The following is a 26483-nucleotide window of genomic DNA, read 5'->3' as shown; positions in this document are numbered from 1 at the left end:
ATACATTGTGAATGATGGAAATACAATGTGTTACAGTACGATTATGGGTTACATTATGAGGAGTTATGGGAAGACAAAGTCAAGTCAAAACATCATTTGGAGCGTAGAAACAATGGAATGTTATAATGGGGAAAAGATAGAGTATAACAATTTTATATGTGGGTGGAGTATTAACTGTGGTGAAAATACGGGCTAAGAGAATTCAGAAGAGGGTGTATTGATGCATTTCTGTTAGTGTGTGTGGACTTCATGTGTTTTGATCCTTGCAGTAAATTTTCTCAAAGAGATAAGTCTTCAATCGTTTGCGGAAGTTGGTTAATTCGTAGATCGGACTGTCTTTCTTCTGTGTTTGTACAGCGCTGCGTACACTTTGTAGCGCTCTAGAAATGTTAAATAGTAGTAGTAGTAGGTTGCGTGGTAGTGTGTTCCAGAGTTGCGTGCTCATATAAGAGAAGGTTGATGCATGCAGTACTTTGTATTTTATGCCTTTGCAGTTAGGGAAGTGGAGATTGAGGAAAGTTCGGGATGATCTTTTAGCGTTTCTGGGTGGCAGGTCTATTAAATCAGACATGTATGCCGGGGCTTCACTGTGGATGATTTTGTGGACTAAGGTGCATACTTTAAAGGTGATACGTTCCTTGAGTGGGAGCCAGTGCAGTTTCTCACGTAAGGGTTTTGCACTTTCGTATTTTGGTTTTCCGAAGATGAGTCTGGCTGCTGTATTCTGTGCTGTTTGAAGTTTCCTCAGTATTTGTTCTTTGCAACCTGCGTATAATGAGTTACAATAGTCCAGATGACTGAGTACGAGTGATTGCACTAGGCTGGGGAAGACGGATCTCGGAAAGAATAGTCTTATTCTTTTCAGTTTCCACATGGAGTAGAACATCTTTTTGGTTGTATTGTTTGCGTGAGTCTCAAGTGTTAGGTGGCGGTCGATAGTGACTGCAAGGATTTTTAAAGTTTCGGAGATTGGCAGTTGTAGTTTAGGTGTGTTAATAGTGGTAAATTTATTCGTGTTGTATTGGGAGGTAAGTATGAGGCATTGAGTTTTTTCTGCATTCAGTTTCAATCGGAATGCATCTGCCCAGGTGTTCATGATGTGTAGACTTTGGTTGATTTCGTTGGAGATTTCGTTAATGTCTTGTTTGAAGGGAATATATATCGTTACATCATCTGCGTATATGTAAGGGTGAAGGTTATGATTTGATAGACGTTTTGCAAAGGGGATCATCATTAGGTTGAAAATAGTTGGCGAGAGGGGGGATCCCTGCGGTACTCCACATTCAGGTGTCCATGCAGCAGACGTAGTTGAATTTGATGTGACTTGATATAAGCGCAAGGTTAGGAATCCCTTGAACCAGTTTAGGACATTGCCTCCGATGCCGAAATATTCAAGTATGTGTAATAGAATTCCGTGGTCAACCATATCAAAGGCACTTGACATATCAAATTGTAGAAAGAGTATGTTGGTGCCTGTAGCAATCATTTGTTTGAATTTGGTCATTAGGGTAATTAGTACTGTTTCTGTGCTGTGATTTGACCGGAATCCTGATTGGGCATCAAGCAGTATTGCGAACTTGTTGAGATAATTTGTGAGTTGTTTGGTTACCATCCCTTCGGTTATTTTGGTTATTAGTGGAATAGATGCTACTGGTCTGTAGTTAGTTATTTCGCTTGCGTTTTTCTTTGTTTCTTTGGGTAATGGCTTTAGGAAGCCATTCAAACCTTTTTTAAACCCCGCTAAGCTAACTGCTTTTACTACATTCTCTGGCAATGAATTCCAGAGTTTAATTACACGTTGAGTGAAGATAAATTTCCTCCAATTTGTTTAGAGGTGTGGTAGCCGTGTTAGTCCACTCTTAAAGGTTATCAATAGAAATCAAACAAAATAAAACATGGAAAAGAAAATAAGATGATACCTTTTTTATTGGACATAACTTAATACATTTCTTGATTAGCATTTGCTTATTTCCGATCTGACGAAGAAGGGCAACCTTCGAAAGCTAATCAAGAAATGTATTAAGTTATGCCCAATAAAAAAGGTATCATCTTATCTTCTTTTTCATGTTTTATTTTGTTTGATTTCTATTGATAACCTCCAATTTGTTTTAAATTTACTACTTTGTAGCTTCATCACATGCCCCCTAGTCCTAGTATTTTTGGAAACACTAAACAAGCGAGTGGCAGTGACTTGTTTAGCTTACAGTATTCTGCACATTATGCAAGAACTATGAGCCCCGTCCATGTATACGTCTCTTGCATTTACACACTATATAACTGCACTGTTCCCTCTAAGATGAGCATGAGTCCTCCAACTGCATTGCTGTCAGTGTGCGTTGGTGCTTCAATATTATGTTTTCCATCACTAGGGACAAGCAGGTTTGCTGGAGTCTTACAGAGCTTGCCTGACCCTCACTACTGAAAATGTGATGGTGAAACAGTGCCACCCACTGGCAGGACTATAGTGGAGGACTCCCGTTCAGATCAGAGGGTACAGTGTATGTAAGCTAGATGCACCATTACAGAATAGTGCTTAGGCACTTTCACGGGTACGTGTACACTTAACGCCAGGGCCGCCGAGAGGGGGGGGCAGGGGGGACAAAATTCCCCGAGCCCAGGCCTCCAAGGGGGGCCCGGCGCCGGGGTCAGCCTGCCAGCGCTGCAGTCCCCAGTCTCACCTGTCTGCCTCCTCGGCTCCAGGCCCCCTGCATTCGAAGCGGCAGTCACAGATCGCCTCCCTTCCGGTCTTCCTTCCCTGTGTCCCGCCCTCACGGAAACCGGAAGTTACATCATATGAGGGCGGGACACAGGGAGGGAAGGCCGGAAGAGAGGCGATCCGTGACAGCTGCTTTGAATGCAGGGGGCCCGGAGCTGTGGAGGCAGGCAGGTGAGACTGGGGATTGCAGCGGCGGGGGGAGCAACAGGGGGATCGACGGGGGGCAGCAGCGGCAGGGGGGCGGAGGCAGGGCGCCCTTGCCCTGGGCCCAGCCTAGTTTCTCGGTGGCCTTGCTTAACACACCTAAGTGCTAGTATTGTAGACATTTACATGGTGGGCACCTAGATTATTAGAACTGCCTTTTCTATATCTGAGTATATGTAAGGACAAAAATCTGAAGGAATTCAAAGTTAAATTAAAATCCTTTTTGTTCAGTCAGGCCTCCAGAATGAATGTTTGATTTACACAAAGAAACTTTACGATATTTTCAAACTGTAATGATATCAGGACAGCTTATGTGGGATGTTGATTTATTTTTATTGTTGGTTTTATTTTAATTAGTTTGTATGTTTTTGTTTTATACTGTTAAATTGTGTACGTTGATTTCTAATCCACCTAGAATTGTAAAGACAGTGCGGAATAGAAATTTTGAAAATAAAGAAAAAGAAATAAATCCTAGTAACGGTGGAACGAGTGGAAAGTGTCGCGGATGGGAGATACACAGGCAGTGAAGACAAAAGTAAGGAGAAAAAGACAAACACAATGGGAGAAAAGAGGAGAGAAAGGAGTGAAAGAAAACTGGTGAAGCACGACAAGTGGAGGGAGGGCAGGAAGTGACCAAGGTGGTAGGAGAAGGCAAGCAGGGAGTGATGAAGAGTGGCTGGGTGTGCCCCGAGGACTGAGATATTTGCTTTCTATTTATTAACCAAGTTTCTTTATGACACAATCTTCAGTCAGAGAAATGTTTTCAATTCTTCTCAGCTTTCCTTTAAGGAAAACTGCTTTGGGACATTTGCCCAGGCCAAAGGTTATCCTGATGTCATCAGAGACGATTTGATTACTCAAGGTTGTTTTAGGTGATGATCTCTGGAGCTGTAGACCTTCAAACCACCTACACACCCTCTCTAGGTGCTATGTAACATCTGGACCATTAGGGTTTAAGGATTAAGGCTCAATCCATGGTTTAGTTGTTCCAATTTCCAGATCATTTATAAATATGTTAAATAGCAACGGTCCCAGTACAGATCCTTGTGGCACTCTACTATTCACCCTCCTCCACTGAGAAAAATGGCCATTTAACCCTACCCTATGTTTTCTGTCCAATAACCAATTCCTAATCCCCAGGGACTTTGCACATGTGGCCACCTTTCAAAGTTGCCTCATTCATAGCGTAAGTGACAGAAAAGTGTATTATTCTGTTCTAAAGAATTCCCCACTGAAGTGCTGGCTCCCTACTTTCTGGATTTCTCTAGAGCCTGTCTATCCAGCACCCAGCACCCACTCAGCGTGTGTGCGATGAGGGGGGAGGGAAGCATTACTCGGTATTCCTCGATGCGGCGCTTGGAGTCTTCCAGCTGTTGCTGCAGGGAGCCCACTATTTCTCTGTATTTGGCATACCTCTCCTCCAGCATCTCCCTCTGACGCTGAGTCTCCTGAAAACAAAGAGGAAAAGGCTCAGAGGTTAAGAAGGAAGAGTGAACGCCATGAGATTAACCCCATAAAACAAATGGTTACATCACAGTTACTCAAAGAAGACAATTTCATGTCGGGTTGTCAGGGTTAAAGAACAGGAAGACTTACATAACTGTAGCTGAGAGGGAGAAGGCGACTCCTCAGAACATTTTTCCTGTGCTCTACTACTACTACTACTATTTAGCATTTCTATAGCGCTACAAGGCGTATGTAGCGCTGTACACCATACACAAAAAAGACAGTCCCTGCTCAAAGAGCTATGTAATAAAAGTGAGCCAAGTATAGGACAATCAAGCCATTGTGACATCACTGATGAGGTTGGCTCTTATTGGTGGCCTGAGGCATTATGACATCACAACATTAGCTCTGGTTACAAGAGACTACTACTACTACTACTGATCACTTCTATAGCACTACAAGGCATACGCAGCGCTGTACACCATACATGAAAAGACAGTCCCTGCTCAAAGAGCTTACAATCTAACAGACAAAAATAAAGTCCTGCCCATCTAAACCCACTCAGCGGGCTGTTCCCAGATATTCAGCAGCAGTTAACTGCACAGCAGCAGAAATCCTAGGTTGGCTGCCACCCGGGGCGGATCGCCACTGCGCACCCCCCCCCCCCCCCCGGGTGCAGCGGTGTCCGTCCCCCAGGGTGCAGCAAGACACCCCCCCCCGGCGCAATGACACCCCCCTCCCCGGCGCATCAAGCCCCCCCCCCTCCCCGGGGTGCATTCTTGGCTGCTGGAGGGTGCAGAGAGCAGCCGCACGCCTGTCGGCTCCCTGCTCCCTCTGCCCCGGAACAGGAAGTAACCTGTTCTGGGGCATAGGGAGCAGGGAACCAGCGGAGCCGACAGGCGCGCGGCTGCTCTCTGCACCCTCCAGCAGCGGGCACCCGGGGCGGACCGCCCCCACCCTTGATATGCCACTGCTGCACAGTGCTACTGAATATCTCCTCTGACCACCGTTGCACTATGTGGTCAGTGCTGGACCAGTCCATTAGTGAATCAGAGAGGAGTCGGCAGTTATATGGGCAATCAACCATATTCTGAACCAGGGCCCATAAAACTAAGTGGCCAGATAGGAACTGACTTTTGTTTGCCCCTATCTTTGCTAATCTCCTTTCCCTGCTGGTTGAATCTGTCAAAGAAATTTTGTTTGTGCTGCACAACTTTAAGCATTTGTCACACAAATACTTTCACGTGAATCTTAGAAGCCAGCCAAAGTGGTTGAGGGATATCTGCTCTTCCGATACATACGCTTGGGCTCAGACTCAGCCAAACCACTACTACTACTACTACTACTATTTAACATTTCTAAAGCGCTACTAAGGTTATGCAGCGCTGTACAATTTAACATAGAGGGACAGTCCCTGCTCAATGAGCTTACAATCTAAAAGACAAGTGAACAGTCAGTCCGAAAGGGGCCGTCAAATTGGGGCAGTCTGGATTCACTGAACGGTAAGAGTTAGGTGCCGAACGCAGCACTGAAGAGGTGGGCTTTAAGCAAAGACTTGAAGACGGGCAGGGAGGGGGCTTGGCGTAAGGGCTCAGGAAGGTTGTTCCAAGCATAGGGTGAGGCGAGGCAGAATGAGCGGAGCCTGGAGTTGGCGGTGGTGGAGAAGGGTACTGAGAGGAGGGATTTGTCCTGTGAACGGAGGTTTAGGTTGGGAACGTAACCGGAAGTGCCTCCATATCGCTAACATGCCGAGGCTGCACGCGTCTTCAGTACTGTGTGCAATTTTGGTCACCGCCTCCCAAAAAACATATGGTGGAACTGGAAAAGGTAAGGCAAGGGCGACAAAAATGATGCATCCTGTGCAGTAGGAATGGATCCTCAGTAGCTTAGCTGAAATTGGATGGCGGAGCAGGTGGGGGAAGAGAGGTTGGTGGTTGGGAGGCGAGGATAGGGGAGGGCAGACTTATACGGTCTGTGCCAGAGCCGGTGATGGGAGGCGGGACTGGTGGTTGGGAGGCGGGGATGGTGCTGGGCAGACTTATACGGTCTGTGCCAGAGCGGTGATGGGAGGCGGGACTGGTGGTTGGGAGGCGGGGATAGTGCTGGGCAGACTTATACGGTCTGTGCCAGAGCGGTGATGGGAGGCGGGACTGGTGGTTGGGAGGCGGGGATAGTGCTGGGCAGACTTATACGGTCTGTGCCAGAGCGGTGATGGGAGGCGGGACTGGTGGTTGGGAGGCGGGGATAGTGCTGGGCAGACTTATACGGTCTGTGCCAGAGCCGGTGATGGGAGGTGGGACTGGTGGTTGGGAGGCGAGAAATACTGCTGGGCAGACTTGTACGGTCTGTGCCCTGAAAAAGGCAGGTACAAATCAAGGTAAGGTATACACATGAGTTTATCTTGTTGGGCAGACTGGATGGACGATGCAGGTCTTTTTCTGCCGTCATCTACTATGTTACTATGATAAAGGGGGATGAAGAAAGGTTAAAGAGGTTAGGGCTCTTCAGTTTGGAGAAAAAATGGCTGAGAGGAGAAATGAGTAATGTCTAGAAAATACTAAATGGAGTGGGATGGGTAAATGTTGAATCAATTGTTTACGCTTTCAAAAAGTATAAAGACTAGGGGGCCACACCGTGAACTTACATAGTGACACATTTAAAACAAATAGGAGAAAATATTTTTTCACTCAGCATATAGTAGAGCTCTGGTAAAAGCAGTTGATGTGTTTAAAAAAGGTTGGGAAGTAAGACCAATGCCGGGCAGACTTCTACAGTCTGGGAGAGATGAGATAAAAGAAGCATATTTTCAAAGCACTTAGATTTACAAAGTTACATAGAGGGGCATAATCGAATGGCGCTGGCCAAATAGATGGCGCCGCAAAGAGCAGTCCCGAACCGTATTATCAAAAAAGATGGCCGGTCATCTTTCGTTTCGATAATACGGTTGGGGCCGGCCAAATGTCAGAGATGGCCGGCATCGGTTTTCGCCGATAATGGAAACTAATGCCGGCGATCTCAAACCCGGCCAAATCCAAGGCATTTGGTCGTGGGAGAAGCCAGCATTTGTAGTGTGCTGGTCCCCCTGACATGCCAGGACACCAACCGGGCACCCTAGGGGGCACTGCAGTGGACTTCAAAAATAGCTCCCAGATGCATAGCTCTCTTACCTTGTGTGCTGAGCCCCCCCAAATTCCCCCCCAAAACCCACTCCCCACAACTACACACCACTACCATAGCCCTTAGGGTTACCCCTACATGAGGGCACAGTGGGTTTTGGAGGGCTCCCATTTACCACCACAAGTGTAACAGGTAGGGGGGGATGGGCCTGGGTCCACCTGCCTGAAGTGCACTGCACCCACTAAATACTGCTCCAGGAACCTGCATACTGCTGTCAGGGAGCTGGGTGGGAAAATAATATTTTTTTTGGGTGGGAGGGGGTTGGTGACCATTGGGGGAGTAAGGGGAGGTCATCCCCCGATTCCCTCCAGAGGTCATTTGGTCAGTTGGGGCACCTTTTTGAAGCTTGGTCCTGAAAAAAAAGGGACCAAGTGAAGCCGGCGAAATACTCGTCAAGGCCGGTTTTCTTTTTTCCATTATCGGGCAAAGAAGGCCACGTGGTGAGCATGCCCCCGTCCCGCCTTCACTACCCTACCGACACGCCCCCTTGAAGTTTGGCTGGCTCCGCAACGGAAAGCAGTTGGCGCCGGCCAAAATCGGTTTTCGATTATACCGATTTGGCCGGGTTCAGGAGATCGCCGGCCATCTCCCGATTTGTGTCGGAAGATGGCCGGCGATCTCCTTCGAAAATAAGCTGGATAGTAACCTATGGAACTTTGTAAGTCTAAGTACTTTGAAAAAGAGTCCCTAAGTATACCAGTGTTTAATCATGAAAAAATGGAACCTGTGCTTAGTTGCAGCATCCAATGACTGGTAGTGTTGAAGAACTTTGACAACATCCTGAGAAAACAATTAAAATAACAAAGGAATAAAATCTGTTGGGAGAGCTTTGTTACACATCCATTTGCCAGAGCATCAGAAACAAACCTGATGAGTTGGCAAGACTGCTGTGGGCAGGAAGGACCGCACATGCTCACAACTTTACACTATGTTCTGAGATGTGGGGAAGCAGGGTCCACCTGGCACTGCTGGATGATGTCACCGACTTGTGCGCCTACCTTAATCCTGCTTGTCAATGGAAACCTGTTTTTTTATGCATGTCAACAGTGCCCCCATTTGCACGGAGGCAGGTTGCCTATTGTATATATGAATATGTTGGACATTGTTTATATCAGATTCCATTGCCTGTAACAGTTTACAGTGCTTGTGCCTTTAAGAAATAACTTTATTTTATTTATTTATTTTTAGTACATTTATACCCCACATTTTCCCACTAGTGGGCACAATGTGGCTTACAGGGTTATATAAGCTTACAACTCAATGAGGGTAATGATACAAATAGACATAAAAACGGGTAGAACACGAAGATAATAACGGGTGCATGACGAGGTTGATGCAGTTGGTGGTAAAACAGGTGTAGTCAAAATGAAGAAGGTGAGGACTTAATGCTATTGGTTGAGTAAGCTTTCTCGAATAAAAATGTTTTTAAAGATTTCTTAAAAAGCTGGTGGTCGTCGATCTCTTTTAGATATCTAGGTAGACCGTTCCAGGACTTTGGGCTGACGTAGAAGGAAGAGGAAAAGAGTAATTTATATTTAACAGACTTGCAGCTTGGATAGTGTAGGATAAGGTAGGATCGAGAAGACACTGAAGCATTTCTGGGTGGAAGATCTATCAAATCTAGCATGTAGGCAGGGGCTTCCCCATATATTATCTTTTGAGTCAGTGAGTAGATTTTAAAGGTAATACGATCTATAATGGGGAGCCAATGTAGGTTAAAACGAAGAGGTTGAGCATGTTCAAAGCGTGATTTGCCTAATATTAGCCTTGCAGCTGTGTTTTGAGCAGTCTAGAGTTTTTTCAGAACAAATCTTAGTCTTCCTGCAGTGCTCTGAAATAGGCTTCTCCTGAGCACATGTCCAAGTTCCCTATTCCTTATGGGACTTTTCCTATTGGCTGGCCCTTGTCCCTGTGTATGCTGGGCTGTAGTCCGCCCCTTCTCTCTTCATTGGGGTTGAGAGTGTGTTTGTAGAATGCTTTTCTAAGATCTGTAAGCTGACCTGCTGTACCGTGTTACATACTCTCCATTCAAGCTACTGTAAAATAACCAAGTTTTTACCAGTTTAAAAGTATTTACAGCATCCACTCTTCAGCCAGTGCTGAAAGCTCCCAGCTTAGCTCTGCAGTGACACAGCGAGAGAGACAGAGAGAGACAGACAGAGAGAACGAGCTTATAGAGACAGACTCAAATCTGCAGGGCAAAGACTCTTGTTCAACACGCCATAACTGTAAGTTATTTCCTTTTGTTTGAATTTGCATTAAAGAAGATTTTGGTTCAAGAGTTCTGAGTTTCCACAGTGATGTTCTATACTCTGGTTAACTGAATGCTAATCTCCTGAGTAGAGACAGCCTATCAGGAGACAGAGCAGAACAAGGTCAACATACACACCTAATGCAAACACTATTTCCTTCAGTGTATAATTCTGTCTAGTGCTGAAGCAGTTTTCACTGACACATACTTTCTTCAGATTCCAGCTTTCATTCCTGAAGACTTATTAGCGTTCAAAATTTGTGAATGGTTCTCCCAACCTCAGGAGGAATTCAAGTTAACTTGTGGCAGCTGTGTTGTTCTGATCTGATCTAAAGTTCACGCTGGCATCAAAAATTATCTATTTATTTAGTCACATTTTATTACCCTCTTTTTTCCCGTGTTTATGAGGAAACGCGGGTAATAAAGTATAGATATAGCATGAACGTAAGAGTAGAATCAGATAAAGGAGAAATGTAATAGCTGGTGAAAGGCCATAATAAACGATGCACACATTCTGTTCCAAAAGTGCGACTGTGAAAGACAACCTGAGAAGACCAGAAGAGGCAGCACCTAAATCAAGAAATAGGTCCACTAACATTAAAAAAAAAAAAAAAAATGTTGCTTTAAATAGAGAAAGGTAAATCCTAAAAACTAGTGGCCTTAAGATGAAACTAGTTATGGTTTGGCTAGGGCTCTTCACACAGCTGGATATGACACATCGGGAATGGGAAAAGCAATGCTGCATGCCATATGACTTAGGGTTGGGGGGTGGGGGGGGGGGGGGAAGAGGGTGCACACTGTGCTAAAAATGGTTTGTTTTTCTAGATCCTTGAAATGGTTTCAAACGCTGTGGGAGACTGAACATTCCTGCCAACAGTTTCATAAATATTACCCAATCTACGGACAGTCTGAAGACGATATATGCTCATTTCATAATGCGTTAATAAAAGTAAATGCTAGAGAGTGTCTACAGACTGCCAGCTACGCCCTGCATATAAGTTTTATACTGTACTTACTATTTCCTTTTGACGTGACCATAATGGTTTATGGATTTCTAGAAACAAAATTGCTCTAAAGTCCAATCTATTCAATGCACAGATGCTACTGAAACAAACACTCCCCTGGATTTATTATGCAAAGTAAATAGTTAAACAATATTACACGCACATCGGAAGATCAATAACCAGGGCGAGAGCATCTGGATCAACCAGTCCACTGGTTCTTGGGACACACCCAGCCAGTCAGGTTTTCAGGATACCTGCCATGAAAATGCATGGGAGAAATCTGCATGCACCACCTCCACTAAGTGCAAATCTATCTTAAGCATATTCATGGCGGATATCTTGAAAATCTGACCGGCTGGGTGTGTCTCAAGAACTGGACTGAGAACCCTTGAACCCCACATATATGTCAGGGCTTTAGGATATTTCAAAATATTTCAATCTATTCAAAATTCTGCGGCACGACTTATTTTCCACCAGAGCCGTTATATCCACACTAGCCCACTCCTCAACTCACTTCACTGGCTCCCTGTCCGCTTCCGCACACAATTCAAACTTTTCTTACTGACCTTTAAATGCATCCATTCTGTAGCCCCCCATTACCTCTCCACTCTCATCTCTCCCTACATTCCTCCCCGTGAACTCCGCTCACTGGACAAATCTCACTTGTCGTCCCCTTCTCCTCCGCTGCTAACTCCAGCCTTCGTTCCGTTTCCCTCGCGGTACCTTATGCCTGGAATAGACTTCCTGAGCCTGTACGTCTAGCTCCATCTCTACCTGTTTATCTATGCTGAAAATCCATCTTTTCATTGCTGCTTTTAGCTCTTAGCCACTACTCAATTGCCCTCCCCTTGTCCCTTCCTTCCTTCTCGCCCATTACTTCCCTCACCCATAACTGTCTTGTCTGTATTATTTAGATTGTAAGCTCTTTTGAGCAGGGACTGTCTCTTTGTGTTGTGTGTTCAGCGCTGCGTGCGTCTGGTAGCGCTATACAAATGCTAATGATAATAATAACTACAACAAATACAAGAACATAAGAATAGCCATACTGGGGCAGACCGATGGTCCATCTAGTCCAGTATCCTGCTTCTAACAGTGGCCAATCCAAGTCATAAGTACTTGGCAGAAATCCAGGTAAACAGCAAGATTCACGCTACCAATCTGAGGGACTGCAGTGGATTGTGCCATATTTATCTCAATAGCAGACTATGGAGTTTTCCTCCAAGAACGTGCTGAAACCTTTTTTAAACCCAGATACGCTAATCACTGTTACCATATCCTCAGGTAATGTCCAGAACTTAAACTATTCATTAAGTATTTCCTCCTATTAATTTTAAAATAATTAGCATGTAACTTAATTGAGTGTACCCTAGTCTTATTACTTTTTGAAAGAACAAACAATCAATTTATGTTTACCCGTTCTACACCACTCAGGATTTTGTATCGCTCCTTCAGCCTTCTCTTTTATAAGCAGAGATAAATTTCCATATATGTTGGAAAACAGTTCCAAACTAAATAAAGGCTGGTAAAGATCAAAATACACCATCCAGTCTGCCCAGAAGGATTTGTTCACTTTGAGAAGATGCACAGGGCTTCATTTCTGGGGGGGAACTGCCTGGAATGCAGTTCCACCACTTCCTTTCCGACTCCAGAGGACCATGAAGGTTGTGCTCTGAGCAGCCTACAGAGAAAAGGAAGGGAAAAGCTGGACCTGGAATGGAGCCGAGAACAGTCACTCTGCTCTATAATCCAGACCCTCTTCTCCTGTTGCTTATGCCCCTTTCACCCTCTCCACTTCCTTTTTGTCTACAAATTAAACCCTGAAAATTCCAATAAGCAATCCAACACCCATTCCATTTTCTCCTGTGTACGTCACCTAACCTTTCAACCTAGTACCATTGACTTTTAGGGTTCTAACTGCCGCTCCATGCTGGTTACCCGCAGGCAGTGGCGTAGCCAGACCTGACATTTTGGCTGGGCCCACAGCTAATATGGATATGGGTGGGCACTACATATATATAGAGGGGGAGAGAGAGAGGGAGAGGGGGAGAGACGATGATTTTAAAATTATAATTAAAAAAAAAAAAGCATTTAAAATTTTATTATCTGCTGTGCTGGGCTGGCAGCTGCTTGGCAGTAAAGATGCACCATGGTTCGGTACCGACGAGACTGGAACTCAATCCTCGAAGAACCTTTCCGTTTCCAGGGCCAAGCTCGCACTAGTTCAATGCTCAGCAGCTTAACCCTTAGATAAGCTGTTTGCACACACACACAGTTCTTATCTTTGGATTTGTGAAGAGCGTGATTATATTTACCAAAGATTTTGCGGTGTGGAGATTTAAGTGGTTTCAGCTATTCCACTAGCAACATTCCATGTAGAAGGCTGCGCAGGCTTCTGTTTCTGTGAGTCTGACGTCCTGCGTCAGACTCGCAGAAGCCTGCGCGGCCACATTGGTGATCTGCAAGGGCCGACTTCTACATGTAATGTTGCTAGTGGAATAGCAATATTCCATGTAGAATCTCAAATAGTAGCAACAGTGGAGGAGTGGCCTAGTGGTTAGGGTGGTGGACTTTGGTCCTGGGGAACTGAGTTGGATTCTCACTTCAGGCACAGGCAGCTCCTTGTCACTCTGGGCAAGTCACTTAACCCTCCATTGCCCCATGTAAGCCGCATTGAGCCTGCCATGAGTGGGAAAGCACAGGGTACAAATGTAACAAAAATAAAATAGATACTATTGGAGATTCTACACGGAATGTTGCTATTCCACTAGCAACATTCCATGTAGAAGGCTGCGCAGGCTTCTGTTTCTGTGAGTCTGACGTCCTGCGTCAGACTCGCAGAAGCCTGCGCGGCCACATTGGTGATCTGCAAGGGCCGACTTCTACATGTAATGTTGCTAGTGGAATAGCAATATTCCATGTAGAATCTCAAATAGTAGCAACAGTGGAGGAGTGGCCTAGTGGTTAGGGTGGTGGACTTTGGTCCTGGGGAACTGAGTTGGATTCTCACTTCAGGCACAGGCAGCTCCTTGTCACTCTGGGCAAGTCACTTAACCCTCCATTGCCCCATGTAAGCCGCATTGAGCCTGCCATGAGTGGGAAAGCACAGGGTACAAATGTAACAAAAATAAAATAGATACTATTGGAGATTCTACACGGAATGTTGCTATTCCACTAGCAACATTCCATGTAGAAGGCTGCGCAGGCTTCTGTTTCTGTGAGTCTGACGTCCTGCGTCAGACTCGCAGAAGCCTGCGCGGCCACATTGGTGATCTGCAAGGGCCGACTTCTACATGGAATGTTGCTAGTGGAATAGCAACATTCCATGTAGAATCTCCAATAGTAGCAACATTCCATGCAGAATCTCCAATAGTAGCAACATTCCACATTCCATGTAGAATCTCAAATAGTAGCAGCAGTGGAGGAGTGGCCTAGCGGTTAGGGTGGTGGACTTTTGTCCTGAGGAACTGAGTTCGACTCCCACTTCAGTCACAGGCAGCTCCTTGTGACTCTGGGCAAGTCACTTAACCCTCCATTGCCCCATGTAAGCCGCATTGAGCCTGCCATGAGTGGGAAAGCGCGGGGTACAAATAAAAAAAAAAATCCAGTCATATTCTGGATTAGTGTGCAACTTAATTAGTTTTACAAGCCAATGAGCGCCGATAACTGAACTTAACAGCAATTATTAACACTGACTGGCTTTAATTAACATATACACGTACAAATGTCTAAGAGTATTCTATAAACCGATGCATGTAAATTCTATGATGTAGATCTGAAAAGGGGGCATGGCCATGGGCAGGTCGTGGGTGTTTCTAGACTTTACGCACACTGTTATCCGCTCATAATGTAGGCGTCGGCATTTACACTGTTTTCAATGCAGAAAACGGGTGTTGGGCATGTGCTATAAACTATGCATATCTTTAGGCACGGTTTATAGAATATGCCTAGGTGTATTTTTTTTCAGCATGATATATAGAATCTAGCCCTATATACATTACACAGGTACATTAGGGCCCCATGAAATCTTGTTGGCTTATGCATTATATACATGCATTCACTCACACACACAACTTTGTAACAGCCTTTTGTAAAATACTTAAAAAAAATTTAACCCCATCTGGAAGTGGCAATCCAACTTTTAAGAAGGTGTAAAGACACCTTTTCTTCCTTTGTAAAGGTGAGAAATAATTTAGGAACTGAAAAAACAGGAAATGCAGGAACTAGTATACACTAAATCTTAGTGATCCTTTTACTAAAATGCGTTAAGCAGCTTAAGCAAAAATTAAGTTCAAGGTTCCTTTATTTGATAATCTGCTTAAGGACAAGCATTAAAGCTGATTACACAGAAATAAAATGGCAACCCAGTCAAAACAATCTGGAAAGGGAACGCCAACCAATTAAAAAGGAAAGAAGCAGAGGAAAAGGAGTAAACGCAGCAATAAAAAGCAAGAAGACAAGAACCTGCTGGGTCGCCAGAGCCCCAGACCCTGGTACATAACACCACTGTTACCATGGGAGCCCGGGAACTCCTACTATGGTGCCAGGACAGGACTAATTCATAAATTAACTGCATGCTATGTTCGGGGGTGGGAACCAGGCAGGTTATGGGCAGAGAACAGGTGTAGATTGCACGCTCATCGTTAGGGCACAGTATTTAGAAGCTCAGCGGGAGGAGTTAAGTGCATCCATTCTAACTGCAAATGAATGCATGGTAATGGACTTTTTTTTGTGTGGTAACTGTGAGGGATATATTGGACATATTCCCGTAAGTTACCACACAGACTTTGCACTTCCTTGAGGGGTCAACAAGGGGGTACGCTTAGTGCCAGTTCCATAATGGCTTCAGGGTGCTTAAGCTATTAAAGAATACTAAGAACCTAGGAACATAAACATTGCCATCCTGGGACAGACCGAAGGCCCATGGATTTTCCCCAAGTGCATCTTAATAATGGACTATGGACTTTTCTTTTAGGAAGCCATTGAAACCTTTTTTAAACCCCCGCTAAGCTAACTTTTACCACATTCTCTGGCAACGAAGTCCAGAGTTTAATTACACACTGAGTGAAGAAATATTTTCTCCAATTTATTTTAAATATACTACTTTGTAGCTTTATTGCATGCCCCCTACTCCTAGTATTTTTGGACACAGTAAACAAGCGATTCACGTCTACCCGTTCCACCCCACTCATTATTTTATAGACCTCTATCATAAATCCCCTCAGCCATCTTTTCTCCAAGTTGAAGAGCCCTAGCCGCTTTAGCCTTTCCTCACAGGGAAGTCGTCCCATCCCCTTTATCATTTCCGTCTCCCTTCTCTGTACATTTTCTAATTCCATTATATCTTTTTTGAGATGCGGTGACCAGAACTGCACACAGTATTCAAGGTACGGTCGCACCATGGAACTACAGAAAGGCTTTATAATGTCCTCATTTCTGTTTTCCATTCCTTTCTTAACATTCTATTTGCTTACTTAGCTGCTGACGCACACTGAGCAGAGGGTTTCAACGTATCAACGATGACTCCTAGTCAGTGACACCTGTACTTGGTGCTGCCTATATTCTGTATGATGGGTTTATATTATTTGGCATATTTCTGATCTATGATACTGCAAACATCAACAAGGGGGTAGTTCTATAAATAAGATAACCACAATACTCAAACATACCTGCATAAATGCCAATATTCCAGCTACGCGCTATTCTATAATCTGAAGAGAGGTGTACACATGGTCGAGTGTGGGCGGGGCATGGGCGGGGTGCACAGTTACACAAGTAAATTATGGAATGCTATCATTTAAGCATGTTTACTTAATAATCTAGGTCTGAGCACTTACGTCAACTCTATGGCTCAGAGGCAAGTATATGTCCGTGACCAGATCCAGGCGTTTTACACGTCTGTTGTGAGATGCTCGGTAGACCATCAACAGCTACACTGGTAGGGATGGTGACTGCATAGTTGGATTGTCCTTTGGACCAGGGCTGCTCCCCTCTACCCTGCTTCCCTGATCTTGGTGATGCTGAATGGGTTGGAAAGAGTAATAAAAAAAAGCATAGTAACATAGTAAGAGATGGCAGATAAAGACCTGTATGGTCCATCCAGTCTGCCCAACAAGATAAACTCATTTTACATGGTATGTGATACTTTATATGTATACCCGAGATTGAATTGTCCTTGCCATTGTCAGGGCCCAGACCGTATAAGTCTGTCCAGTACTCTTGTACTAAACGTTCTGACACTAATGTCGAAGCCCCTTAAAATTTACACTCCAGCCCATCCCTATCCAGTCACGATCAGGGCGTACACCGTAGAAGTCTGCCCAGCACTAGTTTTGCTTTTCAGTTACCAACGTCGCCACCCAATCTCTGTGAAGATTCCGTGGATCCATTGCTTCTAAACAGGATTCCTTTGTGTTTATCCCACCCATGTTGTGTCGTCACTGTTACTGTGTGTGGTTGTGCTGAATCTGAAAGTGCTTCATTATGTTCGTTCTAGTGGAGTTGGTGTGTTTTTGAGATGATGGTATTAAGCCATGCAGACTATTGTAATGGAATTTATGCGGGATGCAAAAAACAACTCACAAAGAAACTCCAGACCGCTCAAAACACTGCAGCTAGGCTGATATTTGGTAAGACTCGGTTTGAAAGAGCTAAACCCCTCCAAAACAAAACTGCATTGGCTCCCAATCAAAGAATGAATAGCCTTCAAAATTTGCACCTTGGTCCATAAAATTATCTACGGCAAAGCCCCAGGATACATGACAGACCTCATAGACTTACCAACTACATCTGGATCATCACCAACCTATCTAAACCTCCACTACCCAAATTGCAAAGGTCTTAAATACAAATCAACTTATGCATCCAGCTTCTCCTACATAAGCACAGAACTGTGGAACGCACTCCCAAAAGCTGTGAAAACTACTACTACTACTACTACTACTACTATTTAGCATTTCTATAGCGCTACAAGGCGTACACAGCGCTGCACAAACATAGAAGAAAGACAGTCCCTGCTCAAAGAGCTTACAATCTAATAGACAAAAAATAAAGTAAGCAAATCAAATCAATTAATGTGTGCAGGAAAGAGGAGAGGAGGGTAGGTGGAGGCGAGTGGTTACGAGTCAAAAGCAATGTTAAAGAGGTGGGCTTTCAGTCTAGATTTAAAGGTGGCCAAGGATGGGGCAAGACGTAGGGGCTCAGGAAGTTTATTCCAGGCGTAGGGTGCAGCGAGACAGAAGGCGCGAAGTCTGGAGTTGGCAGTAGCGGAGAAGGGAGCAGATAAGAAGGATTTATCCATGGAGCGGAGTGCACGGGAAGGGGTGTAGGGAAGGATGAGTGTGGAGAGATACTGGGGAGCAGCAGAGTGAATACATTTATAGGTTAGTAGAAGAAGTTTGAACAGGATGCGAAAACGGATAGGGAGCCAGTGAAGGGTCTTGAGGAGAGGGGTAGTATGAGTAAAGCGACCCTGGCGGAAGATGAGACGGGCAGCAGAGTTTTGAACCGATTTGAACCTACGACCATCTAAACTTCAGGAAATTACTAAAAACCACCCTGTTCAAAAAGGCATACCCTACCGACCCAACATAAATGCCTGAACTCTGCAACACAGCAAAACCTAACCCCTCCTCTCTTCGATCCCAATCGTGCCTGAAACACACGCACCTTACTCGACCACAACATCACATTGTACCTGCTTCTCAACCGGTCTTGGCGAACGCCACTGGTACTACGTAAGCCGCATTGAGCCTGCAAATAGGTGGGAAAATGTGGGGTACAAATGCAACAAATAAATAAATAAATAAATAAATGTGGTTATGGCTATTTTGTGATTTATGCGTTTGTGAATTACGCAATTATCATTGTAAAACTGATAACCTGAACAGCTATCAGGCTAGCCTGGCCCACAGTACCCCGAGTGAGAAATACTACTGAATGATTGTTTAATTTCATTGAGCAGGGTGAAAACTAAAGTAATGTTGAAGGATGATTCCTAAAAGAAAAGAAACACCCTGTCAAGACATGTTGGATTTGGCAGTATTTCTCAGGACATTTGGAACAGCTGAAGCACCAATGGCACCAAAGATTCAATGGCTTCCAGGTGAAGGCAAATTGATGAAAAACACGAATTAGGCTAAAGTGCATCCATTCTTTCAAAATATTTTACAAACAACTTTCCAGGAAAGAGCTCAGTTAAAAGACATCTTTGAAGTCTGCCGCTGTATCTTTGATTATTATCCTTGAGATCACTGATCATCATATAACTGGCATTATATGACCTTGCAAACGAGGATTGGAGAGTCTACATTCATAGCCAGCGGTTCTTTATGATAAGCTGGGACTTTCCTATCTGACTTCTATAGGTCTGATATTTCTTAAATTGCAGCACTTTGCCAAGCCCCAATCTTGCAGGGTCACCGGTCAAATGTTGCTAGAGTATATTGTGATATACTGCAGTATATCCCAACTATAAATTCCCTCAATAGCACAGTGCCTCAGTGTGATATATTACACCACGTTACCGTAGCAACATTTCAATTATAGGCTGCGCCACTGAAAATCAATGGAGCTTCTCATGAAAAACTGCTATGTCTGTACGTCTGTGTTATATATGAGGCCGGTTGTTCCAAGTATCCCTGGGATAATTCCCCGTATAGAGACTTTTATAGAATGGAAGACCCACCGAAAGCAAAATCAGCATTCTGTTCGGGATACTGGCATAAAAATGGCCCTGCTTGGCCTGGTCTCGGGACCCAGTGACAATATAATGAACTGCTATGCAGAAGACCCTCTCACCCCGGTTCTGTTTCCTGGGCCAGCTGGAGATATTGCAAGAACAGCGCCTATAGCCCTTCGGAGAAAAAATCTCTGCCATCGCTCAACAGAGATGCTCCGAGGGTATTTCTAAACGTAGGAACTAACATTTACATGCTAACTGGACGGGCATAAGTATTCGTCCTAAATTGTAGGCATGTATTTCACCTGTTAAACTCATATTCTATAAAGAAAAGTAGGCACCTATTTTCCCTTTCAGAATATTGGCTCAGTGTTATAGAATTACCCCCCCCCCCCCCAAACTAAAGGCCAGGCTTACTGGGCAGACTTATACGGTCTGTGCCAGAGCCGGTGGTGGGAGGCGGGGCTGGTGGTTGGGAGGCGGGGATAGTGCCGGGCAGACTTATACAGTCTGTGCCAGAGCCGGTGGTGGGAGGCGGGGCTGGTGGTTGGGAGGCGGGGATAGTGCTGGGCAGACTTATACGGTCTGTGCCAGAGCCGGTGGTGGGAGGCGGGGCTGGTGGTTGGGAGGCAGGGATAGTGGTTGGGAGGCGGGGATAGTGCTGGGCAGACTTATACGGTCTGTGCCAGAGCCGGTGGTGGGAGGCGGGGCTGGTGGTTGGGAGGCAGGGATAGTGGTTGGGAGGCAGGGATAGTGCTGGGCAGACTTATACGGTCTGTGCCAGAGCCGGTGGTGGGAGGCGGGACTGGTGGTTGAGAGGCGGGGACAGTGCTGGGCAGATTTATACGGTCTGTGCCAGAGCTGGTGGTGGGAGGCAGGGCTGGTGGTTAGGAGGCGGGGATAGTGCTGGGCAGTCTTATACAGTCTGTGCCCTGAAGAGGACAGGTACAAATCAAGGTAGGGTATACACAAAAAGTAGCACATATGAGTTTATCTTGTTGGGCAGACTGGATGGACCATGCAGGTCTTTTTCTGCCATCATCTACTATGTTACTATCAAGCTTATTTTCGAAAGTGATCGCCGGTCATAAATCGGGAGATGGCCGGCGATCTCGCAAAAGCGGCCAAATCGGTATAATCGAAAGCGGCTTTTTTGACAGCAACGCTACTTTCCCATTGCCTCACCGGCGAAAGTTCGAGGGGGCGTGTCGGCGGCGTAGCGAAGGCGGGACATGGGCGGGCATAGGCGTGGCTACCAGATGGCCGGATTTTGCGGATAATGGAAATAAAAAAGAGGCGTTCAGCAGTATTTCGCCGGGTTTACTTGGTCCTTTAATTTTCACGACCAAGCCTTTAAAAGGTGCCCCAACTGACCAGATGACCACCGGAAGGAATCAGGGATGACCTCCCCGTACTCCCCCAGTGGTCACCAACCCCCTCCCACACTAAAACAATATAACTAAAAACCTTTTATGCCAGCCTCAAATGCCGTACCCACCTCCATGACAGCAGAATGTGTTCTATCCTCTGACAGCCTTTCCCTGGTTGTGATGTGGCTCTCGGATGAGTGTGACACCTTTTCTGTTAGGTGCACTGCAGAGTCACATCAGCAATGCATTGTGGTGGGTGTAGGGTAGTGGGCTCTACTCCCATGGTGCTTTTCCCCCTGCTAACTGGGTCAGAGTGTGCCCTGTTTTGTTTCCGGTTGTCCATGAGGTAGTGGCCATTTTTGTAAGCCAGTTTTAGATCCCTTTCATGTGTCACCCACGTTAGAGAACGTTATTACCTTGAATGTGGCTCAAAGAGGGCATTGTACAGCATTCTGCCAGCTCTGACCTACTGTTAATCTCAGTACCAGGGAGACTCTTTGCCAGTGGGGCACAGCCTCTGATCTGCAGTTAACTGTGAGTAAACATGCTTATTCAAATAAAGGACTTTTTCAAAGAGATTAGTCTTCAGGTGTCAACTGGTGTGCCAAGGTTATACAGCAGCAACAAGTCCTAGAGGTCTGCGTGTATGCAGGTCCCTGGAGCACTTTCAGTGGGTACTGCAGTGCACTTAAGGCAGGCGGACCCAGGCCCATCCCCCCCCCCTGTAACACTTGTGCTGGTAAATGGGAGCCCTCCAAAACCCACTGTACCCACATGTAGTTGCCCCCTTCACCCCTAAGAGCTATGGTAGTGTCGTACATTTGTGGGGCGTGGGCTTTGGGGGGGGTGTTGGGGGGGCTCAGCACCCAAAGTAAGGGAGCTATGCATGTGGGAGCTTTTTCTGAAGTCCACCGCACTGACCCCTAGGGTGCCTAGTTGGTGTCCTGGCATGTCAGGGGGGCCAGTGCACTACGAATGCTGGCTCCTCCCATGTCCAAATGCCTTGCATTTCGCCGGGTTTGAGATGGCCGGCAGTTTTTTCCATTATCGCTGAAAAACAAACTCTGGCATTTGGCCGGGCTAAACCGTATTATCGGAAAAAAAGATGGCCGGCCATCTTTTTCGAAAATACGGTTCCGGCCAGCTGTTGCGCCGCCGCCAACATAGATCGCCGGCGACGTTCGATTGTGCCCCTCCACGTTACTGAGTTCTAGAGGGAGCTGGGTGTAAGGCCACTACCTGAGGACGGTTATTACAGTGGCTGAGCTAGGTGAGAGGATTTTTTGAAATGGGAGAAATAGAAAAGCAGTGGGCAAAACATCATTTTATAAGACCCCTTTTTACGTGTAAAACATCCTTTACATGGAGAAGATGCATTATTTATTTATTTATTAACCGCCTTTGTGAAGAGATTCACCCAAGGCGGTGTACAGCCGGTCCAGTTTAACATAAAATTTACAATTTTTGTTAACAGCATAACAATAGCAAAATAACCAAGAATAAACATAAATACAATAAATGAGGAAAACTTGAAAACAGTAAATTGAAACCTAATAATAGAACTACTAGAAACACAGAAACATGATGGCAGATAAAGGCCACATGACCCATCCAGTCTGCCCATCCTCTGTAACCCCTAATTCTTCCTGTTCCTAAGCGATCCCACATGCTTATCCCATGCCTTTTTAAATTCTGGAACAGTCCTCGACTCCACCACCTCCACCGGGAGGCCATTCCACGCCTCCACCACCCTTTCGGTGAAATAATACTTCCTTAGGTTACTCCTAAGCCTATTCCCATTATGACATCACAATATGAGCTCTGGTTACCAGAGACTGAAACTCTTCACACTAAGGGGGGAAAGTAAGCCAAGAATAGGACAATTGAGCCATTGTGACATCACTAATGAGGTTGGCTCTTAGGCATTGGTGGAATGAGGCATTATGACATCACAATATCAGCTCTGGTTACCAGAGACTGAAACACACTAAGGGGGGAAAGTAAGGCAATAATAGGACAATTGAGCCATTGTGACATCACTGAGGAGGTTGGCTCTTAGGCATTGGTGGAATGAGGCATTATGACATCACAATATCAGCTCTGGTTACCAGACAAACATACTAAGAGGGGAAAGTAAGGCAATAATAGGACAATTGAGCCATTGTGACATCACTGATGAGGTTGGCTCTTAGGCATTGGTGGAATAGAAACATAGAAACATGACGGCAGATAAAGGCCATATGACCTATCCAGTCTGCCCATCCTCTGTAACCCCCAATTCTTCCTGTTCCTAAGCGATCCCACATGCTTATCCCATGCCTTTTTAAATTCTGGAACAGTCCTCGACCCGACCACCTCCACCGGGAGGCCATTTCACGCCTCCACCATCCTTTCTGTGAAATAATACTTCCTTAGATTACTCCTAAGCCTATTCCCATTATTACATCACAATATGAGCTCTGGTTACCAGAGACTGAAACTCTTCACACTAAGGGGGGAAAGTAAGCCAAGAATGGGACAATTGAGCCATTGTGACATCACTGATGAGGTTGGCTCTTAGGCATTGGTGGAATAGAAACATAGAAACATGACGGCAGATAAAGGCCACATGACCCATCCAGTCTGCCCATCCTCTGTAACCCCTAACTCTTCCTTTCCCTAAGCGATCCCACATGCTTATCCCATGCCTTTTTAAATTCTGGGTCCACAATCACAAGAGAGGGTAAAACAGCATACAAGTATAAACAGAAGCAGAAAAAAAGCAACTGTGTGTTGAGTGAGTTCTGGGATGCCTGGCGCGGTGGCAGACGGAGGGGGGGCGGATGGAGGGGGGGGCGGCGGCTACGACCTCGGGGGGGCGGAGGATGGCGGGGAGGCTGGGGCTGTGGGAAGTTGTCATTTTAATGCAGGGGGGAGTGGCGGCGACCTCGGGGGGGGGGGGGGGGGGGGGGGGGGGTGGGCAAGGACGTCCATAGGCATAGCTCGTCTTTTTTTATATATAGTAAAGGACGGCCATAAAGGACGTCCTTGGCATGCGCAGAGCAGCCAGCATAACGCTTGGCTGCTCTGCACATGCTCGACTGGCCGACTGTTTAACGATGGAATAGAGAATGTAAGTGAGCTACAACGAGCAGCTCATTTGCATTCCTTTTCCTTGATGCATACCCGTTCCTTACCGATTCGCTAAGGGAATCGGTAAGGGAAGGGCTCTAACGTTTTTTTAGTGCATCTTGGCTTCAGTAAGTGTGAACCTAACTCCTTTTGTCTACTCAAAACACTATAATGTCCTCTCTAAACATGACTGAATCCCAAAACAGTAATGGTTTCTCTTTACGTTGTTGGCTATGATCACAATATTTCTCCCACATCTTCTGGAAGTATTCCCAAAAGCTCATGTCCTTGTGCAGATATGCTGGAAATCTCCAGTACTCTCTCTGTCTACCTGGATGAAAGCAACCCAAATCAGAGAATAGTCTGTTACCCCCACAGACACTATGGCTGCATCGTGCACTTAAGGAAATGGTACATTATCAATTCTTGAACATGAACCATGGGCCTGCAATGCCTATGTAGAAACTCTTTTCCCTGACTGTAATGCTTGCCATGCATCCAGCAGATCCGACCTCTGGCAAATCTTTTGAATTCCACCCCATTACTTTCTCTATTACCAGAACCCTGCACCAATCTGTTCAGGAACAGATTAAAATCTCCAGCTAAGATCAGCAATATGCCTGAAAACCTTATCATTTATTAGTTCAATACACTGCTTCTATTTGTCCAGCAAGTCGGGACGCCATAAAAATACAGGAAAGGAACCTTATACCAGTGATTTTCACTATTTTTGAACTGGGGGGACCATATTGACAAAAAGACTCAACTTGAAAGCCAGGACCAGTGCTGGATAAAGCAGAGGGTGCCGACAGCCCTGGGAAATATAAGGGGGGGGGGGGGGGGGTGTCTCTCTAATGCTATATGGAATATGTAAGCCGCTTTGGTTGTACCACAGAAAGACAGTATATCAAGAATATACTGCTATTACTACTACTAATAATGATTCAGCTGCTCAAGCACACTCGGAGCAATGAGTATAAATAAAAATAAAGTTTGATTCTCCAGGCTCTCTCTGTCTCTCAGCCCATCTTGACTCTCCAATCTCATGTTACCCCCAAAACTCTGTTCTCCAATCTTATCCCACTAGCCTGGATCCCCTTGTTCACAATCCACTGCCTTGACTACTTACCACTAGGCTCTCAGTTAGTCGCCATCCTCCTGTCCCTCGAGCTGAGTCTCCCCGGTTTGCTTATGCCACTGATCTTCCGACAGGCACTGCCTCTGGGAGAGATGTTCTGTTTTCTTCCCGCATCCCGTGGCTCGCAGTGAGCGTCATCTGTGGGATGTCCAAATGTCTTTCCCCGTTTGCAAAGTCTTGGAAGAACAATGTGGGAGTTTGCATGCGGCATGACTCAAACCTTGCTGAGAACTGTACAGTCCTGAAGAAAACAGAGCAAGTTGTTCTGGAGACAGTGCCTGCAGCAAATCTCTGGACAAGGTGGGGGAAAATATATACTGAGAGAACAGAGTTAAGACGTCACAACTAGATTCAAGAGGGGCCATCACTGACCCCCAGGCTCTGCAAAGCATTCACAAATTTGGGATCACATACATTGGACACATGTATTGACATGATGATCTTATCTTTCACTGGTACCTACACCCGAATTAATTACTTTTGTCACGTTCACTGCCAACATTTTCCCCCAATAATATTGCCACTCTGGCTTTCCATTCCCCTGATGATGTATAATAAACTTTTCCCGCCCAGTCTCTAAAGAGTTTCTAGTATCTACTATCGGAGAGTCTTGCTTTCCGCAAACATGCAATGTGCGTCTTGTGTCAATGATGCGTCTGCAGTGTTTTAGGGACAGGGGATGGGACTTGATACATTGCCTTTCTGTGGTTACAATCAAAGCGGTTTACATATTATATACAGGTACTTACTTTGTACCTGGGGGTTAGGTGGCTTGTCCAGAGTCATAAGGAGCTGAAGTGGATTGAACCCAGTTCCTCAGGTTCTCAGGTCACTACACTAACCATTAGGCTACTCACCTACTTAACGTTTCACCAGTGTACTTATGTTTGCCACATGCCAGGACATAATCCCCCCAAATTCTACAAAAAGCATTAAAAATTGTGTGAGCAAATTTGGGAAGGCGCCCAATTTGCATGCGCAATATAATTGAATAAAGAGTCAATTAGTGCTGATAATTGAGATCTTAACAAGTAATTATTGGTGCTAATTGGATTTAATAAAAATTTACGCAGTGGTCCATAAAGGGGATGCAGCCATAGGCGGCGTTCTTTTAATTTATGCACATTAATTTAGACGCGGGGATTCACACCAAGGTTTTGTTGGTGTAAATGGTTGCACCTAAATGTAGTTGCAGTCCATGAAATTTAAGCACCGTTTATAGAAGAGCGTTTAGCACTATTTTTTGGGGGTGATGAGTTTGTATAGAATTCGGACATAAGAACATAAGTGTTGTCATACTGGGACAGACCGAAGGCCCACCAAGCCCAGTATCCTGTTTCCAACAGTGGCCAATCCAGGTCACAAGTACCTGGCAGAAACTCAAATAGT

At 45.4% G+C, this 26483-nt stretch overlaps 1 protein-coding gene across 1 annotated transcript in view; it reads right to left on the bottom strand.

Annotated features, from left to right (window-relative positions):
• CEP128 (centrosomal protein 128) overlaps nt 1-26483 on the bottom strand; it is a 524271-nt gene that overhangs the window by 18506 nt on the left and 479282 nt on the right. Inside the window, exon 22 of the mRNA XM_030215382.1 lies at nt 4255-4368. Coding sequence (XP_030071242.1) covers nt 4255-4368 — 114 coding nt within the window. The remainder of the gene's footprint in view (nt 1-4254; nt 4369-26483) is intronic.

This window comes from Microcaecilia unicolor, chromosome 9, assembly GCF_901765095.1.
Source record: "Microcaecilia unicolor chromosome 9, aMicUni1.1, whole genome shotgun sequence".
Taxonomy (NCBI): Eukaryota; Metazoa; Chordata; class Amphibia; order Gymnophiona; family Siphonopidae; genus Microcaecilia; species Microcaecilia unicolor.
The sequence above is the reverse complement of the archived record's forward strand: the minus strand, read 5'-3'. Positions and strand labels throughout refer to the sequence as shown.